The sequence below is a fragment of the Haliotis rufescens genome, unplaced genomic scaffold, assembly GCF_023055435.1.
Source record: "Haliotis rufescens isolate VD_foot unplaced genomic scaffold, xgHalRufe1.0.p SCAF_15, whole genome shotgun sequence".
Classification (NCBI taxonomy): Eukaryota; Metazoa; Mollusca; class Gastropoda; order Lepetellida; family Haliotidae; genus Haliotis; species Haliotis rufescens.
The window spans coordinates 27,965,306-27,986,438 of NW_025963835.1; the positions used below are offsets into that span (position 1 = coordinate 27,965,306).

A 21,133-nucleotide genomic window follows, 5' to 3' on the forward strand; every position below is an offset into this window, starting at 1 on the left:
ACCCTTTCCGTTCAGTTCCGAGAGTCTGAGGCATGACTGCCTATCCGTAATAAACATAAGTGTCCGTCATCTATTCGACCCTTTCCGTTCAGTTCCGTAGAGTCTGAGGCATGACTGCCTATCCGTAATAAACATAAGTGTCCGTCATCTACTCGACCCTTTCCGTTCAGTTCCGTAGAGTCTGAGGCATGGCTGCCTATCCGTAATAATCATAAGTGTCCGTCATCTACTCGACCCTTTCCGTTCAGTTCCGAGAGTCTGAGGCATGGCTGCCTATCCGTAATAAACATAAGTGTCCGTCATCTATTCGACCCTTTCCGTTCAGTTCCGTAGAGTCTGAGGCATGACTGCCTATCCGTAATAAACATAAGTGTCCGTCATCTACTCGACCCTTTCCGTTCAGTTCCTTAGAGTCTGAGGCATGACTGCCTATCCGTAATAAACATAAGTGTCCGTCATCTACTCGACCCTTTCCGTTCAGTTCAGTAAAGTCTGAGGCATGACTGCCTATCCGTAATAAACATAAGTGTCCGTCATCTACTCGACCCTTTCCGTTCAGTTCAGTAAAGTCTGAGGCATGACTGCCTATCCGTAATAAACATAAGTGTCCGTCATCTACTCGACCCTTTCCGTTCAGTTCAGTAAAGTCTGAGGCATGACTGCCTATCCGTAATAAACATAAGTGTCCGTCATCTATTCGACCCTTTCCGTTCAGTTCCGTAGAGTCTGAGGCATGACTGCCTATCCGTAATAAACATAAGTGTCCGTCATCTACTCGACCCTTTCCGTTCAGTTCCGTAGAGTCTGAGGCATGACTGCCTATCCGTAATAAACATAAGTGTCCGTCATCTACTCGACCCTTTCCGTTCAGTTCCTTAGAGTCTGAGGCATGACTGCCTATCCGTAATAAACATAAGTGTCCGTCATCTACTCGACCCTTTCCGTTCAGTTCAGTAAAGTCTGAGGCATGACTGCCTATCCGTAATAAACATAAGTGTCCGTCATCTACTCGACCCTTTCCGTTCAGTTCAGTAAAGTCTGAGGCATGACTGCCTATCCGTAATAAACATAAGTGTCCGTCATCTACTCGACCCTTTCCGTTCAGTTCAGTAAAGTCTGAGGCATGACTGCCTATCCGTAATAAACATAAGTGTCCGTCATCTATTCGACCCTTTCCGTTCAGTTCCGTAGAGTCTGAGGCATGACTGCCTATCCGTAATAAACATAAGTGTCCGTCATCTACTCGACCCTTTCCGTTCAGTTCCGTAGAGTCTGAGGCATGGCTGCCTATCCGTAATAATCATAAGTGTCCGTCATCTACTCGACCCTTTCCGTTCAGTTCCGAGAGTCTGAGGCATGACTGCCTATCCGTAATAAACATAAGTGTCCGTCATCTACTCGACCCTTTCCGTTCAGTTCCGTAAAGTCTTAGGCATGACTGCCTATCCGTAATAAACATAAGTGTCCGTCATCTACTCGACCCTTTCCGTTCAGTTCCGTAAAGTCTTAGGCATGACTGCCTATCCGTAATAAACATAAGTGTCCGTCATCTACTCGACCCTTTCCGTTCAGTTCCGTAGAGTCTGAGGCATGACTGCCTATCCGTAATAAACATAATTGTCCGTCATCTACTCGACCCTTTCCGTTCAGTTCCGTAGAGTCTTAGGCATGGCTGCCTATCCGTAATAATCATAAGTGTCCGTCATCTACTCGACCCTTTCCGTTCAGTTCCGCAAAGTCTGAGGCGTGACTGCCTATCCGTAACAATCATAAGTGTCCGTCATCTATTCGACCCTTTCCGTTCAGTTCCGCAAAGTCTGAGGCATGACTGCCTATCCGTAACAATCATAAGTGTCCGTCATCTATTCGACCCTTTCCGTTCAGTTCCGCAAAGTCTTAGGCATGACTGCCTATCCGTAACAATCATAAGTGTCCGTCATCTATTCGACCCTTTCCGTTCAGTTCCGCAAAGTCTGAGGCATGACTGCCTATCCGTAATAATCATAAGTGTCCGTCATCTATTCGACCCTTTCCGTTCAGTTCCGCAAAGTCTGAGGCATGACTGCCTATCCGTAATAAACATAAGTGTCCGTCATCTATTCGACCCTTTCCGTTCAGTTCCGCAAAGTCTGAGGCATGACTGCCTATCCGTAATAATCATAAGTGTCCGTCATCTATTCGACCCTTTCCGTTCAGTTCCGCAAAGTCTTAGGCATGACTGCCTATCCGTAACAATCATAAGTGTCCGTCATCTATTCGACCCTTTCCGTTCAGTTCCGCAAAGTCTGAGGCATGACTGCCTATCCGTAAGAATCATAAGTGTCCGTCATCTATTCGACCCTTTCCGTTCAGTTCCGTAGAGTCTGAGGCATGACTGCCTATCCGTAATAAACATAAGTGTCCGTCATCTACTCGACCCTTTCCGTTCAGTTCCGTAGAGTCTGAGGCATGACTGCCTATCCGTAATAAACATAAGTGTCCGTCATCTATTCGACCCTTTCCGTTCAGTTCCGTAAAGTCTGAGGCATGACTGCCTATCCGTAATAAACATAAGTGTCCGTCATCTATTCGACCCTTTCCGTTCAGTTCCGTAGAGTCTGAGGCATGGCTGCCTATCCGTAATAAACATAAGTGTCCGTCATCTACTCGACCCTTTCCGTTCAGTTCCGTAGAGTCTGAGGCATGACTGCCTATCCGTAATAAACATAAGTGTCCGTCATCTACTCGACCCTTTCCGTTCAGTTCAGTAAAGTCTTAGGCATGACTGCCTATCCGTAATAAACATAAGTGTCCGTCATCTATTCGACCCTTTCCGTTCAGTTCCGTAGAGTCTGAGGCATGACTGCCTATCCGTAATAAACATAAGTGTCCGTCATCTACTCGACCCTTTCCGTTCAGTTCCGTAGAGTCTGAGGCATGGCTGCCTATCCGTAATAAACATAAGTGTCCGTCATCTACTCGACCCTTTCCGTTCAGTTCCGTAGAGTCTGAGGCATGACTGCCTATCCGTAATAAACATAAGTGTCCGTCATCTACTCGACCCTTTCCGTTCAGTTCCTTAGAGTCTGAGGCATGACTGCCTATCCGTAATAAACATAAGTGTCCGTCATCTACTCGACCCTTTCCGTTCAGTTCAGTAAAGTCTGAGGCATGACTGCCTATCCGTAATAAACATAAGTGTCCGTCATCTATTCGACCCTTTCCGTTCAGTTCCGCAAAGTCTGAGGCATGACTGCCTATCCGTAATAATCATAAGCGTCCGTCATCTATTCGACCCTTTCCGTTCAGTTCCGCAAAGTCTTAGGCATGACTGCCTATCCGTAACAATCATAAGTGTCCGTCATCTATTCGACCCTTTCCGTTCAGTTCCGCAAAGTCTGAGGCATGACTGCCTATCCGTAAGAATCATAAGTGTCCGTCATCTATTCGACCCTTTCCGTTCAGTTCCGCAAAGTCTTAGGCATGACTGCCTATCCGTAACAATCATAAGTGTCCGTCATCTATTCGACCCTTTCCGTTCAGTTCCGCAAAGTCATAGGCATGACTGCCTATCCGTAAGAATCATAAGTGTCCGTCATCTATTCGACCCTTTCCGTTCAGTTCCGTAGAGTCTGAGGCATGACTGCCTATCCGTAATAAACATAAGTGTCCGTCATCTACTCGACCCTTTCCGTTCAGTTCCGTAGAGTCTGAGGCATGACTGCCTATCCGTAATAAACATAAGTGTCCGTCATCTATTCGACCCTTTCCGTTCAGTTCCGTAAAGTCTGAGGCATGACTGCCTATCCGTAATAAACATAAGTGTCCGTCATCTATTCGACCCTTTCCGTTCAGTTCCGTAGAGTCTGAGGCATGGCTGCCTATCCGTAATAAACATAAGTGTCCGTCATCTACTCGACCCTTTCCGTTCAGTTCCGTAGAGTCTGAGGCATGACTGCCTATCCGTAATAAACATAAGTGTCCGTCATCTACTTGACCCTTTCCGTTCAGTTCAGTAAAGTCTTAGGCATGACTGCCTATCCGTAATAAACATAAGTGTCCGTCATCTATTCGACCCTTTCCGTTCAGTTCCGTAGAGTCTGAGGCATGACTGCCTATCCGTAATAAACATAAGTGTCCGTCATCTACTCGACCCTTTCCGTTCAGTTCCGTAGAGTCTGAGGCATGGCTGCCTATCCGTAATAAACATAAGTGTCCGTCATCTACTCGACCCTTTCCGTTCAGTTCCGTAGAGTCTGAGGCATGACTGCCTATCCGTAATAAACATAAGTGTCCGTCATCTACTCGACCCTTTCCGTTCAGTTCCTTAGAGTCTGAGGCATGACTGCCTATCCGTAATAAACATAAGTGTCCGTCATCTACTCGACCCTTTCCGTTCAGTTCAGTAAAGTCTGAGGCATGACTGCCTATCCGTAATAAACATAAGTGTCCGTCATCTATTCGACCCTTTCCGTTCAGTTCCGTAGAGTCTGAGGCATGACTGCCTATCCGTAATAATCATAAGTGTCCGTCATCTACTCGACCCTTTCCGTTCAGTTCCGAGAGTCTGAGGCATGACTGCCTATCCGTAATAAACATAAGTGTCCGTCATCTACTCGACCCTTTCCGTTCAGTTCCGTAAAGTCTTAGGCATGACTGCCTATCCGTAATAAACATAAGTGTCCGTCATCTACTCGACCCTTTCCGTTCAGTTCCGTAAAGTCTTAGGCATGACTGCCTATCCGTAATAAACATAAGTGTCCGTCATCTACTCGACCCTTTCCGTTCAGTTCCGTAGAGTCTGAGGCATGACTGCCTATCCGTAATAAACATAATTGTCCGTCATCTACTCGACCCTTTCCGTTCAGTTCCGTAGAGTCTTAGGCATGGCTGCCTATCCGTAATAATCATAAGTGTCCGTCATCTACTCGACCCTTTCCGTTCAGTTCCGCAAAGTCTGAGGCGTGACTGCCTATCCGTAACAATCATAAGTGTTCGTCATCTATTCGACCCTTTCCGTTCAGTTCCGCAAAGTCTGAGGCATGACTGCCTATCCGTAACAATCATAAGTGTCCGTCATCTATTCGACCCTTTCCGTTCAGTTCCGCAAAGTCTTAGGCATGACTGCCTATCCGTAACAATCATAAGTGTCCGTCATCTATTCGACCCTTTCCGTTCAGTTCCGCAAAGTCTGAGGCATGACTGCCTATCCGTAATAATCATAAGTGTCCGTCATCTATTCGACCCTTTCCGTTCAGTTCCGCAAAGTCTGAGGCATGACTGCCTATCCGTAATAAACATAAGTGTCCGTCATCTATTCGACCCTTTCCGTTCAGTTCCGCAAAGTCTGAGGCATGACTGCCTATCCGTAATAATCATAAGCGTCCGTCATCTATTCGACCCTTTCCGTTCAGTTCCGCAAAGTCTTAGGCATGACTGCCTATCCGTAACAATCATAAGTGTCCGTCATCTATTCGACCCTTTCCGTTCAGTTCCGCAAAGTCTGAGGCATGACTGCCTATCCGTAAGAATCATAAGTGTCCGTCATCTATTCGACCCTTTCCGTTCAGTTCCGTAGAGTCTGAGGCATGACTGCCTATCCGTAATAAAGATAAGTGTCCGTCATCTACTCGACCCTTTCCGTTCAGTTCCGTAGAGTCTGAGGCATGACTGCCTATCCGTAATAAACATAAGTGTCCGTCATCTATTCGACCCTTTCCGTTCAGTTCCGTAAAGTCTGAGGCATGACTGCCTATCCGTAATAAACATAAGTGTCCGTCATCTATTCGACCCTTTCCGTTCAGTTCCGTAGAGTCTGAGGCATGACTGCCTATCCGTAATAAACATAAGTGTCCGTCATCTACTCGACCCTTTCCGTTCAGTTCCGTAGAGTCTGAAGCATGGCTGCCTATCCGTAATAAACATAAGTGTCCGTCATCTACTCGACCCTTTCCGTTCAGTTCCGTAGAGTCTGAGGCATGACTGCCTATCCGTAATAAACATAAGTGTCCGTCATCTACTCGACCCTTTCCGTTCAGTTCCTTAGAGTCTGAGGCATGACTGCCTATCCGTAATAAACATAAGTGTCCGTCATCTACTCGACCCTTTCCGTTCAGTTCCTTAGAGTCTGAGGCATGACTGCCTATCCGTAATAAACATAAGTGTCCGTCATCTATTCGACCCTTTCCGTTCAGTTCCGCAAAGTCTGAGGCATGACTGCCTATCCGTAATAATCATAAGTGTCCGTCATCTATTCGACCCTTTCCGTTCAGTTCCGCAAAGTCTTAGGCATGACTGCCTATCCGTAACAATCATAAGTGTCCGTCATCTATTCGACCCTTTCCGTTCAGTTCCGCAAAGTCTGAGGCATGACTGCCTATCCGTAAGAATCATAAGTGTCCGTCATCTATTCGACCCTTTCCGTTCAGTTCCGTAGAGTCTGAGGCATGACTGCCTATCCGTAATAAACATAAGTGTCCGTCATCTACTCGACCCTTTCCGTTCAGTTCCGTAGAGTCTGAGGCATGACTGCCTATCCGTAATAAACATAAGTGTCCGTCATCTATTCGACCCTTTCCGTTCAGTTCCGTAAAGTCTGAGGCATGACTGCCTATCCGTAATAAACATAAGTGTCCGTCATCTATTCGACCCTTTCCGTTCAGTTCCGTAGAGTCTGAGGCATGGCTGCCTATCCGTAATAAACATAAGTGTCCGTCATCTACTCGACCCTTTCCGTTCAGTTCCGTAGAGTCTGAGGCATGACTGCCTATCCGTAATAAACATAAGTGTCCGTCATCTACTCGACCCTTTCCGTTCAGTTCAGTAAAGTCTTAGGCATGACTGCCTATCCGTAATAAACATAAGTGTCCGTCATCTATTCGACCCTTTCCGTTCAGTTCCGTAGAGTCTGAGGCATGACTGCCTATCCGTAATAAACATAAGTGTCCGTCATCTACTCGACCCTTTCCGTTCAGTTCCGTAGAGTCTGAGGCATGGCTGCCTATCCGTAATAAACATAAGTGTCCGTCATCTACTCGACCCTTTCCGTTCAGTTCCGTAGAGTCTGAGGCATGACTGCCTATCCGTAATAAACATAAGTGTCCGTCATCTACTCGACCCTTTCCGTTCAGTTCCTTAGAGTCTGAGGCATGACTGCCTATCCGTAATAAACATAAGTGTCCGTCATCTACTCGACCCTTTCCGTTCAGTTCAGTAAAGTCTGAGGCATGACTGCCTATCCGTAATAAACATAAGTGTCCGTCATCTATTCGACCCTTTCCGTTCAGTTCCGTAGAGTCTGAGGCATGACTGCCTATCCGTAATAAACATAAGTGTCCGTCATCTACTCGACCCTTTCCGTTCAGTTCCGTAGAGTCTGAGGCATGGCTGCCTATCCGTAATAATCATAAGTGTCCGTCATCTATTCGACCCTTTCCGTTCAGTTCCGAGAGTCTGAGGCATGACTGCCTATCCGTAATAAACATAAGTGTCCGTCATCTACTCGACCCTTTCCGTTCAGTTCCGTAAAGTCTTAGGCATGACTGCCTATCCGTAATAAACATAAGTGTCCGTCATCTACTCGACCCTTTCCGTTCAGTTCCGTAAAGTCTTAGGCATGACTGCCTATCCGTAATAAACATAAGTGTCCGTCATCTACTCGACCCTTTCCGTTCAGTTCCGTAGAGTCTGAGGCATGACTGCCTATCCGTAATAAACATAAGTGTCCGTCATCTACTCGACCCTTTCCGTTCAGTTCCGTAGAGTCTTAGGCATGGCTGCCTATCCGTAATAATCATAAGTGTCCGTCATCTACTCGACCCTTTCCGTTCAGTTCCGCAAAGTCTGAGGCGTGACTGCCTATCCGTAACAATCATAAGTGTCCGTCATCTATTCGACCCTTTCCGTTCAGTTCCGCAAAGTCTGAGGCATGACTGCCTATCCGTAACAATCATAAGTGTCCGTCATCTATTCGACCCTTTCCGTTCAGTTCCGCAAAGTCTTAGGCATGACTGCCTATCCGTAACAATCATAAGTGTCCGTCATCTATTCGACCCTTTCCGTTCAGTTCCGCAAAGTCTGAGGCATGACTGCCTATCCGTAATAATCATAAGTGTCCGTCATCTATTCGACCCTTTCCGTTCAGTTCCGCAAAGTCTGAGGCATGACTGCCTATCCGTAATAAACATAAGTGTCCGTCATCTATTCGACCCTTTCCGTTCAGTTCCGCAAAGTCTGAGGCATGACTGCCTATCCGTAATAATCATAAGCGTCCGTCATCTATTCGACCCTTTCCGTTCAGTTCCGCAAAGTCTTAGGCATGACTGCCTATCCGTAACAATCATAAGTGTCCGTCATCTATTCGACCCTTTCCGTTCAGTTCCGCAAAGTCTGAGGCATGACTGCCTATCCGTAAGAATCATAAGTGTCCGTCATCTATTCGACCCTTTCCGTTCAGTTCCGTAGAGTCTGAGGCATGACTGCCTATCCGTAATAAAGATAAGTGTCCGTCATCTACTCGACCCTTTCCGTTCAGTTCCGCAAAGTCTGAGGCATGACTGCCTATCCGTAATAAACATAAGTGTCCGTCATCTACTCGACCCTTTCCGTTCAGTTCCGTAAAGTCTTAGGCATGACTGCCTATCCGTAATAATCATAAGTGTCCGTCAGCTATTCGACCCTTTCCGTTCAGTTCCGCAAAGTATGAGGCGTGACTGCCTATCCGTAATAATCATAAGTGTCCGTCATCTATTCGACCCTTTCCGTTCAGTTCCGTAAAGTCTGAGGCATGACTGCCTATCCGTAACAATCATAAGTGTCCGTCATCTATTCGACCCTTTCCGTTCAGTTCCTCAAAGTCTGAGGCATGACTGCCTATCCGTAATAATCATAAGTGTCCGTCATCTATTCGACCCTTTCCGTTCAGTTCCGCAAAGTCTGAGGCATGACTGCCTATCCGTAATAAACATAAGTGTCCGTCATCTATTCGACCCTTTCCGTTCAGTTCCGCAAAGTCTGAGGCATGACTGCCTATCCGTAATAATCATAAGTGTCCGTCATCTATTCGACCCTTTCCGTTCAGTTCCGCAAAGTCTTAGGCATGACTGCCTATCCGTAACAATCATAAGTGTCCGTCATCTATTCGACCCTTTCCGTTCAGTTCCGCAAAGTCTGAGGCATGACTGCCTATCCGTAATAATCATAAGTGTCCGTCATCTACTCGACCCTTTCCATTCATTTCCGCAAAGTCTGAGGCATGACTGCCTATCCGTAATAAACATAAGTGTCCGTCATCTATTCGACCCTTTCCGTTCGGTTCCGCAAAGTCTTAGGCATGACTGCCTATCCGTAATAATCATAAGTGTCTGTCATCTATTCGACCCTTTCCGTTCAGTTCCGCAAAGTCTGAGGCATGACTGCCTATCCGTAATAAACATAAGTGTCCGTCATCTATTCGACCCTTTCCGTTCAGTTCCGCAAAGTCTGAGGCATGGCTGCCTATCCGTAATACACATAAGTGTCAGTCATCTATTCGACCCTTTCCGTTCAGTTCCGTAAAGTCTGAGGCATGACTGCCTATCCGTAACAATCATAAGTGTCCGTCATCTATTCGACCCTTTCCGTTCAGTTCCGCAAAGTCTGAGGCATGACTGCCTATCCGTAACAATCATAAGTGTCCGTCATCTATTCGACCCTTTCCGTTCAGTTCCGCAAAGTCTGAGGGATGACTGCCTATCCGTAACAATCATAAGTGTCCGTCATCTATTCGACCCTTTCCGTTCAGTTCCGCAAAGTCTGAGGCATGACTGCCTATCCGTAACAATCATAAGTGTCCGTCATCTATTCGACCCTTTCCGTTCAGTTCCGCAAAGTCTGAGGGATGACTGCCTATCCGTAACAATCATAAGTGTCCGTCATCTATTCGACCCTTTCCGTTCAGTTCCGCAAAGTCTGAGGCATGACTGCCTATCCGTAATAATCATAAGTGTCCGTCATCTATTCGACCCTTTCCGTTCAGTTCCGCAAAGTCTGAGGCATGACTGCCTATCCGTAATAATCATAAGTGTCCGTCATCTATTCGACCCTTTCCGTTCAGTTCCGCAAAGTCTAAGGCATGACTGCCTATCCGTAATAATCATAAGTGTCCGTCATCTACTCGACCCTTTCCGTTCAGTTCCGCAAAGTCTTAGGCATGACTGCCTATCCGTAACAATCATAAGTGTCCGTCATCTATTCGACCCTTTCCGTTCAGTTCCGCAAAGTCTGAGGCATGACTGCCTATCCGTAATAAACATAAGTGTCCTTCATCTACTCGACCCTTTCCGTTCAGTTCCGTAAAGTCTGAGGCATGACTGCCTATCCGTAATAATCATAAGTGTCCGTCATCTATTCGACCCTTTCCGTTCAGTTCCGCAAAGTCTGAGGCATGACTGCCTATCCGTAATAATCATAAGTGTCCGTCATCTATTCGACCCTTTCCGTTCAGTTCCGCAAAGTCTAAGGCATGACTGCCTATCCGTAATAATCATAAGTGTCCGTCATCTACTCGACCCTTTCCGTTCAGTTCCGCAAAGTCTTAGGCATGACTGCCTATCCGTAATAATCATAAGTGTCCGTCATCTATTCGACCCTTTCCGTTCAGTTCCGCAAAGTCTGAGGCATGACTGCCTATCCGTAATAAACATAAGTGTCCTTCATCTACTCGACCCTTTCCGTTCAGTTCCGTAAAGTCTGAGGCATGACTGCCTATCCGTAATAATCATAAGTGTCCGTCATCTATTCGACCCTTTCCGTTCAGTTCCGCAAAGTCTGAGGCATGACTGCCTATCCGTAATAAACATAAGTGTCCGTAATCTATTCGACCCTTTCCGTTCAGTTCCGTAAAGTCTTAGGCATGACTGCCTATCCGTAATAATCATAAGTGTCCGTCATCTATTCGACCCTTTCCGTTCAGTTCAGTAAAGTCTTAGGCATGACTGCCTATCCGTAATAATCATAAGTGTCCGTCATCTATTCGACCCTTTCCGTTCAGTTCCGCAAAGTCATAGGCATGACTAGGTAAATTTGCACTGAGTTTAACAGTGTAGACGTAGCTCAGTCGGTTAGCTGTCGGACTAAAAATCCGGAAGTTGCGAGTGCGCGTCCGACGGATTCTCACGAAAACCGGTTGATTGTCTTTCCGACATGTGACTTAGGGGCAGAGATCGTGAGATCACGAAAGGTTGTGGTACTGTATTCTAAAGCCGCCTCCAGGCATACAGCGCACTGCGCAGACACAGTTAACACAGTTAAGCTACTCTTCATTTAAAACATATGTTTTCCAAGTTGTGAAAAGTATGGAATACTGTAAGGGACTTTCTCGAGATCTCGCATTCTCGTGTTTTGGGCATATTTAGCTCGTTTTCAAAGGTCGAGATCGCGAGAATGTCCCTTACAGTATTCCATAGAAAAGTGATATTTTCATTGCAGTGAACACAACACTTGATATTTCACTGCTGTGAAAATAACACTTTGACGGAACTTTTCTCATACAAGAGCGATCTCCTCTCAAATTGTCTCCCTTTATCGTAAGTTCCAACCCGTACACACACTGTTGACTTCCTTTTAACGTTAGTTCCACTTTGATAAGACAAAATAAAGACGGATAACCATTTATTGAGTTAATATCGCTGTTTGTTATTCTCTTGAAAACGTTTTGTTTTAAACTGTAAATTTCTCACTTAACTCTCCAATCGAGACTGTTCGTTTAGCAAAGCGCCATTTTTGTTACTTGACCAGCGTGTATTCTTTCACTTCCAACAGCGGTTTGTGGTTTTCAAGTACATTTTGTGCTAAAGTTGATTTTGTATATAATCATATCTATATGTATGATACAGAATTTTCGTGCCCTAAATAATAATTGTTACTTTTGTTTTATATTTTTTAAGATTTTGTAAACACGAAACTACTTTTTTAGTTGCAAATACAAGAGGTGATGAACCACCCTTTTGTGTTGGGTAGGGAGAATTTAGGTTTCAAGGTTTTACATATGTTATGAAATAATAAAATTTCCGGTGGACAACTACACAAAAAGTATATAATAAATAGTGAGTGAGTGAGTGAGTTTGGTTTTACGCCGCTTTTAGCAATATTCCAGCAATATCACGGCGGGGGACACCAGAAATGGGCTTCACATATTTTACCCATGTCGGGAATCGAACCCGGGTCTTCGGCGTGACGAGCGAACGCTTTAACCACTAGGCTACCCGACCTCCCCATAGAATAAATAGGATATTCCATGTGTCTCGTAAAATATCATGTTTCTCCCATCTCGTGAGGGGTGAAAGAGAGATATTTACACCGTGGCTACGCCTCCATTCTCACCGTCACTCGATGAGAGAAACATGAAATTTCAAGAGACACATGAAATATCCTCTATATCTCCAAAATAGTCCTCTATATCTCCAAAATGATCCATTCTTTGCAGGGACCCGTGAAGATCCGGTGTAGAATAGGTCTTCAGCAACCCATGCTTGTCGTAAAAGGCGACTATGCTTGTCGTAAGAGGCGACTAACGGGATCGGGTGGTCAGGGTCGCTGACTTGGTTGATGCATGTCATCGATCCCAATTGCGTGGATCGATGCTCATGATGTAAATCACTGGATTGTCTGGTCCAGACTCGATTATTTACAGACCGCTGTCATATAGCTGGAATATTGCTGAGTGCGGCGTAAAACAACAAACCAAACCAAACCATTCTTTGCAGGAAACAAAGCCGACCTCCCAGGAGATATCGCTACAATGAAACTGCATCACAGTGCAGGCCATTGTGACATCATCGGTTACCATGACGTTCAGTTTAAGTGACATCACACATCTCACTGAAGCTGTTTGGCTGTACTTTTTACACTTAAGACACCTGCTATTACTGTTTACACTCTGAAAAGGTTGGCAGAATAATGTCGGGTGATTAATGTAATCTCACGCTTGTGTCTTTTGATATCCCGTTTTTACCTTGTATTCGGGACCCTTTCTCTTGACCTGAAGAACATCTCCGCCGTCCCCACACAGCGTGTACTCCAGTGTCCAGATCGTTGACTGACCATTGCACCTGTTGAACTCGAAGACCGTTTTGCCTGCTCGCACTGCAACGCCACAATTACAAAATGCTGTGCTGCCCGGTGAACAAACAGCTGTCTGTAGCTGAACCTGGACATAGTTTCAATGAAAATAATATTCGAACGATAAGATACGCTTTTCTTCTTTTAAAAATGTGAAACGGATGCAGTGGATGTAGTTTAATCGCTGATGAAACCTTTTAGAAAAGGATGAGTGGGCTTCTCTTAGATTTGTAAAATAATGCTGACTGGATGAAAATAATTCATTCGGGAAACATGGGTGAGTGAGTGAGTGAGTTTGGTTTTCGCCGCTTTTAGCAATATTCCAGCAATATCACGGCGGGGGACACCGGAAATGGGCTTCACACATTGTACCCATGTCGGGATTCGAACCCGGGTCTTCGGCGTGACGAGCGAACGCTTTAACCACTGGGCTACCCGACCGCCCCTCGCGAAACATGGTGAAAGTAGCAGTAGGGAAATAATCCATTCAAAACACACCCAATCAACCCGCTGATCCATTTATGAATATTTTGTTATGCAAATATATGCAAATATATGCTAATGAAGAGTAGCTAGCCACGATATGATTTAATATTCCGTTGTTTACGTGGCATGGTATTGGCACTATTTTATTATTACAGTGGCTTCAATAGGCTGGTCATGAAAGATGACGAAAGTTCATTTATATCATTACATACCTCCACAGGAAGGCTTTTGTGCTGGTACAGCGTGAACACGCCTTGATATTGGAGTTCATATGTACTGAAATGTTGGATAAAAATCGTATACAAAAAAACGGGTTGGCCAAGAACCAACAGTAACTGACACGACTATAAGCGCGTGTTTTTCCAAGTTTTCCTTCCGAGTTAATAGTATTGCAAATTATACGCTAAGTAGAGTGTTATGCCGCCATAGGTCATGTCTATTTTAAACAAATCAAAGTTTTCATTTGCAGTTGATTTTTAAATTTATTGAGATGTTATGTTGGGTTTTCACCTTCCGTCAAATGTCTTCATGTGGGGGTCGTTGACCGCATGGCAGGATTTCTTTTCTATTATTTTTGTGTTCTTAGTAAGCTGCACCTGTGCAACAGAAAACACGTTACCAGTCACAGTTCCGTATATGTTACCAAACACAGTGTTATGTATGTTATCAACCACACGTTTGTAAATGTTACCAACCAAAGTGGCACGTATGTTACCCAAAAGAGTATCCTGTATGTTACCAACCAGGGTGTCGTAAAGTTACCAACTACGATGTCGTATATGTCACCAACCGCGGTGTCGTTTATGTCAACCCAAGTGTCGTTTATGTTACCAACAAAACCATGGTGTCATGTATGATACACACACCCAAAGATGGTACAGAAGATACACACAGATGGTACAGAAGATACACACAGATGTACAGGATATACACACGCACACAGATGTACAGAAGATACAAACACACAGATGTACAGGAGATACACACACAGATGTACAGGAGATACACACACAGATGTACAGGAGATACACACACACAGATGTACATGAGATACACACAGAGATGTACAGGAGATACACACACAGATGTACCGGAGATACACACAGAGATGTACAGGAGATACACACACAGATGTACAGGAGATACACACACAGATGTACAGGAGATACACACACAGATGTACAGGAGATACACACACAGATGTACAGGAGATACACACAGAGATGTACAGGAGATACACACAGAGATGTACAGGAGATACACACACAGATGTACAGGAGATACACACACAGATGTACATGAGATACACACACAGATGTACAGGAGATACACACACAGATGTACAGGAGATACACACAGAGATGTACAGGAGATACACACACAGATGTACAGGAGATACACACACAGATGTACCGGAGATACACACAGAGATGTACAGGAGATACACACACATATTTACAGGAGATACACACACTGATGTACAGGAGATACACACAGAGATGTACAGGAGATACACACACACAGATGTACAGGAGATACACACAGAGATGTACAGGGGATACACACAGATGTAGAGGAGATACATACACAGATGTAGAGGAGATACACACACAGATGCACAGGAGATACACACAGATGTACAGGAGATACACACAGATGTACAGGAGATACACACACAGATGTACCGGAGATACACACACAGATGTACAGGAGATACACACACTGATGTACAGGAGATACACACACTGGTGTACAGGAGATACACACAGACGTACAGGAGATACACACAGATGTACAGGAGATACATACACAGATGTACAGGAGACACACACAGAGATGTACAGGAGATACACACAGAGATGTACAGGAGATACATACACTGGTGTACAGGAGATACACACAGAGATGTACAGGAGATACATACACAGATGTACATGAGATACATACACAGATGTACAGGAGACACACACAGAGATGTACAGGAGATACACACAGAGATGTACCGGAGATACATACACTGGTGTACAGGAGATACACACAGAGATGTACAGGAGATACACACAGAGATGTACCGGAGATACATACACTGGTGTACAGGAGACACACACAGAGATGTACAGGAGATACACACAGAGATGTACAGGAGATACACACAGAGATGTACAGGAGATACACACAGAGATGTACAGGAGATACACACACAGATGTACAGGAGATACACACAGAGATGTAGAGGAGATACACACACAGATGTACAGGAGATACACACAGAGATGTACAGGAGATACACACACAGATGTACAGGAGATACACACAGAGATGTAGAGGAGATACACACACAGATGTACAGGAGATACACACAGAGATGTACAGGAGATACACACACAGATGTACAGGAGATACACACACAGATGTACAGGAGACACACACAGAGATGTACAGGAGATACACACACAGATGTACCGGAGATACACACACTGGTGTACAGGAGATACATACACAGATGTACAGGAGACAAACACAGAGATGTACAGGAGATACACACAGAGATGTACAGGAGATACACACAGAGATGTACAGGAGATACACACAGAGATGTACAGGAGATACACACACAGATGTACAGGAGATACACACAGAGATGTAGAGGAGATACACACACAGATGTACAGGAGATACACACAGAGATGTACAGGAGATACACACACAGATGTACAGGAGATACACACAGAGATGTAGAGGAGATACATACACAGATGTACAGGAGATACACACACAGATGTACATGAGATACACACAGATGTAGAGGAGATACACACACAGATGTACAGGAGATACACACACAGATGTACAGGAGATACACACACAGATGTACAGGAGATACACACACTGATGTACAGGAGATACACACACACACACAGATGTACAGGAGATACACACAGATGTACAGGAGATACACACAGATGTACAGGAGATACACACAGATGTACAGGAGATACACACAGATGTACAGGAGATACACACACAGATGTACAGGAGATACACACACATATGTACTGGAGATACACACACACACACAGATGTACAGGAGATACACACACACACAGATGTACAGGAGATACACACAGAGATGTACAGGTGATACACACACATATGTACAGGAGATACACACAGATGTACAGGAGATACACACAGATGTACAGGAGATACACACAGATGTACAGGAGACACACACACAGATGTACAGGAGATACACACACAGATGTACAGGAGATACACACAGATGTACAGGAGATACACACAGATGTACAGGAGATACACGCACACAGATGTACAGGAGATACACACACAGATGTACAGGAGATACACACACACAGATGTACATGAGATACACACACAGATGTACATGAGATACACACACAGATGTACAGGAGATACACACACAGATGTACAGGAGATACACACACAGTTGTACAGGAGATACACACACAGATGTACAGGAGATACACACTGATGTACAGGAGATACACACACAGTTGTACAGGAGATACACACACAGATGTACAGGAGATACACACTGATGTACAGGAGATACACACACACAGATGTACAGGAGATACACACAGATGTACAGGAGATACACACAGAGATGTACAGGAGATACACACAGATGTACAGGAGACACACACACAGATGTACAGGAGATACACACACTGATGTACAGGAGATACACACAGATGTACAGGAGACACACACACAGATGTACAGGAGATACACACACAGATGTACAGGAGATACACACACACACACAGATGTACAGGAGATACACACACACAGATGTACAGGAGATACACACACACAGATGTACAGGAGATACATACACAGATGTACAGGAGATACACACACAGATGTACAGGAGATACACACAGATGTACAGGAGATACACACAGAGACGTACAGGAGATACACACACAGATGTACCGGAGATACACACACACAGATGTACAGGAGATACACACACAGATGTACAGGAGATACACACACAGATGTACAGGAGATACACACTCACAGATGTACAGGAGATACACACTCATAGATGTACAGGAGATACACACAGATGTACAGGAGATACACGCACACAGATGTACAGGAGATACACACACAGATGTACAGGAGATACACACAGATGTACAGGAGATACACGCACAGATGTACAGGAGATACACACAGATGTAACGGAGATACACACAGATGTACAGGAGATACACACAGATGTACAGGAGATACACACAGATGTACAGGAGATACACGCACACAGATGTACAGGAGATACACACAGATGTACAGGAGATACACACACACAGATGTACAGGAGATACACACACAGATGTACAGGAGATACACACAGATGTAGAGGAGATACACACAGAGATGTACAGGAGATACACACACAGATGTACAGGAGATACACACACAGATGTACAGGAGATACACACACAGATGTACAGGAGATACACACACAGATGTACAGGAGATACACACACAGATGTACAGGAGATACACACTCACAGATGTACAGGAGATACACACTCATAGATGTACAGGAGATACACACAGATGTACAGGAGATACACGCACACAGATGTACAGGAGATACACACACAGATGTACAGGAGATACACACAGATGTACAGGAGATACACGCACAGATGTACAGGAGATACACACAGATGTAACGGAGATACACACAGATGTACAGGAGATACACACAGATGTACAGGAGATACACACAGATGTACAGGAGATACACGCACACAGATGTACAGGAGATACACACAGATGTACAGGAGATACACACACACAGATGTACAGGAGATACACACACAGATGTACAGGAGATACACACAGATGTAGAGGAGATACACACACAGATGTACAGGAGATACACACAGATGTACAGGAGACACACACAGAGATGTACAGGAGATACACACACAGATGTACAGGAGATGCACACACAGATGTAACGAAGATACACACACAGATGCACAGGTGATACACACACAGATGCACAGGTGATACACACAGATGTACAGGAGAGGCACACAGATGTACATGATATACACACAGATGTACAGGAGATACACAACAGATGCACAGGTGATACACACAGATGTACAGGAGAGTCACACAGATGTACAGGAGATACACACAGATGTACAGGAGATACACACAGATGTACAGGAGATACACACAGATGTACAGGAGACACACACACATATGTACAGGAGATACACACACACACAGATGTACAGGAGATACACACACAGATGTACAGGAGATACACACACAGATGTACAGGAGATACACACACAGATGTACCGGAGATACACACACACAGATGTACATGAGATACACACACAGATGTACCGGAGATACACACACAGATGTACAGGAGATACACACACAGATGTACCGGAGATACACACACACAGATGTACAGGAGATACACACAGATGTACAGGAGATACACACACTGATGTACATGAGATACACACAGATGTACAGGAGATACACTCACAGATGTACAGGAGATACACACACAGATGTAACGGAGATACACACACACACACAGATGTACAGGAGATACACACAGATGTACAGGAGACACACACACAGATGTACAGGAGATACACACACACAGATGTACAGGAGATGCACACACAGATGTACAGGAGATACACACACAGATGTAACGGAGATACACACACACACACAGATGTACAGGAGATACACACAGATGTACAGGAGACACACACACAGATGTACAGGAGATACACACACACAGATGTACAGGAGATGCACACACAGATGTACATGAGATACACACAGATGTACAGGAGATACACTCACAGATGTACAGGAGATACACACACAGATGTAACGGAGATACACACACACACACAGATGTACAGGAGATACACACAGATGTACAGGAGACACACACACAGATGTACAGGAGATACACACAGAGATGTACAGGAGATACACACAGATGTACAGGAGATACACTCACAGATGTACAGGAGATACACACACAGATGTACAGGAGATACACACACAGATGTACAGGAGATACACACACAGATGTACAGGAGATACACACACAGATGTACAGGAGATACACTCACAGATGTACAGGAGATACACACACAGATGTACAGGAGATACACTCACAGATGTACAGGAGATACACACACAGATGTAACGGAGATACACACACACACACAGATGTACAGGAGATACACACAGATGTACAGGAGACACACACACAGATGTACAGGAGATACACACAGAGATGTACAGGAGATACACACAGAGATGTACAGGCGATGCACACACAGATGTAACGGAGATACACACACACACACAGATGTACAGGAGATACACAGACAGATGCACAGGTGATACACACACAGATGCAGAGGTGATACACACAGATGTACAGGAGAGTCACACAGATGTACATGAGATACACACAGATGTGCAGGAGATACACACAGAGATGTACAGGAGATACACACACTGATGCACAGGTGATACACACACAGATGCAGAGGTGATACACACAGAGGTACAGGAGAGTCACACAGATGTACAGGAGATACACACAGATGTAACGGAGATACACACAGATGTACAGGAGATACACACACAGATGCACAGGTGATACACACACAGATGCACAGGTGATACACACAGATGTACAGGAGATACACACTGATGTACAGGAGATACACACACAGTTGTACAGGAGATACACACACAGATGTACAGGAGATACACACTGATGTACAGGAGATACACACACACAGATGTACAGGAGATACACACAGATGTACAGGAGATACACACAGAGATGTACAGGAGATACACACACACAGATGTACAGGAGATACACACAGATGTACAGGAGATACACACAGAGATGTACAGGAGATACACACAGAGATGTACAGGAGATACACACACACAGATGTACAGGAGATACACACAGATGTACAGGAGATACACACTGATGTACAGGAGATACACACACAGATGTACAGGAGATACACACACAGATGTACAGGAGATACACACAGATGTACAGGAGATACACACACTGATGTACATGAGATACACACAGATGTACAGGAGATACACTCACAGATGTACAGGAGATACACACACAGATGTAACGGAGATACACACACACACACAGATGTACAGGATATACACACAGATGTACAGGAGACACACACACAGATGTACAGGAGATACACACACACAGATGTACAGGAGATGCACACACAGATGTACAGGAGATACACACAGATGTACAGGAGATACACACACAGATGTACATGAGATACACACAGATGTACAGGAGATACACTCACAGATGTACAGGAGATACACACACAGATGTAACGGAGATACACACACACACACAGATGTACAGGAGATACACACAGATGTACAGGAGACACACACACAGATGTACAGGAGATACACACAGAGATGTACA

The 21,133-nt window shown here is 44.7% G+C and overlaps 1 protein-coding gene across 1 annotated transcript in view; it reads right to left on the bottom strand.

Annotated features, from left to right (window-relative positions):
• LOC124140220 (von Willebrand factor D and EGF domain-containing protein-like) overlaps positions 1-21,133 on the bottom strand; it is a 78,067-nt gene that overhangs the window by 16,601 nt on the left and 40,333 nt on the right. Inside the window, exons 10-12 of the mRNA XM_046507663.2 lie at positions 14,074-14,159; positions 13,776-13,839; positions 12,971-13,165 (exon numbers count right to left, since the gene is read on the bottom strand). Of these exons, the coding sequence (XP_046363619.2) occupies positions 12,971-13,165; positions 13,776-13,839; positions 14,074-14,159 (345 nt within the window). The remainder of the gene's footprint in view (positions 1-12,970; positions 13,166-13,775; positions 13,840-14,073; positions 14,160-21,133) is intronic.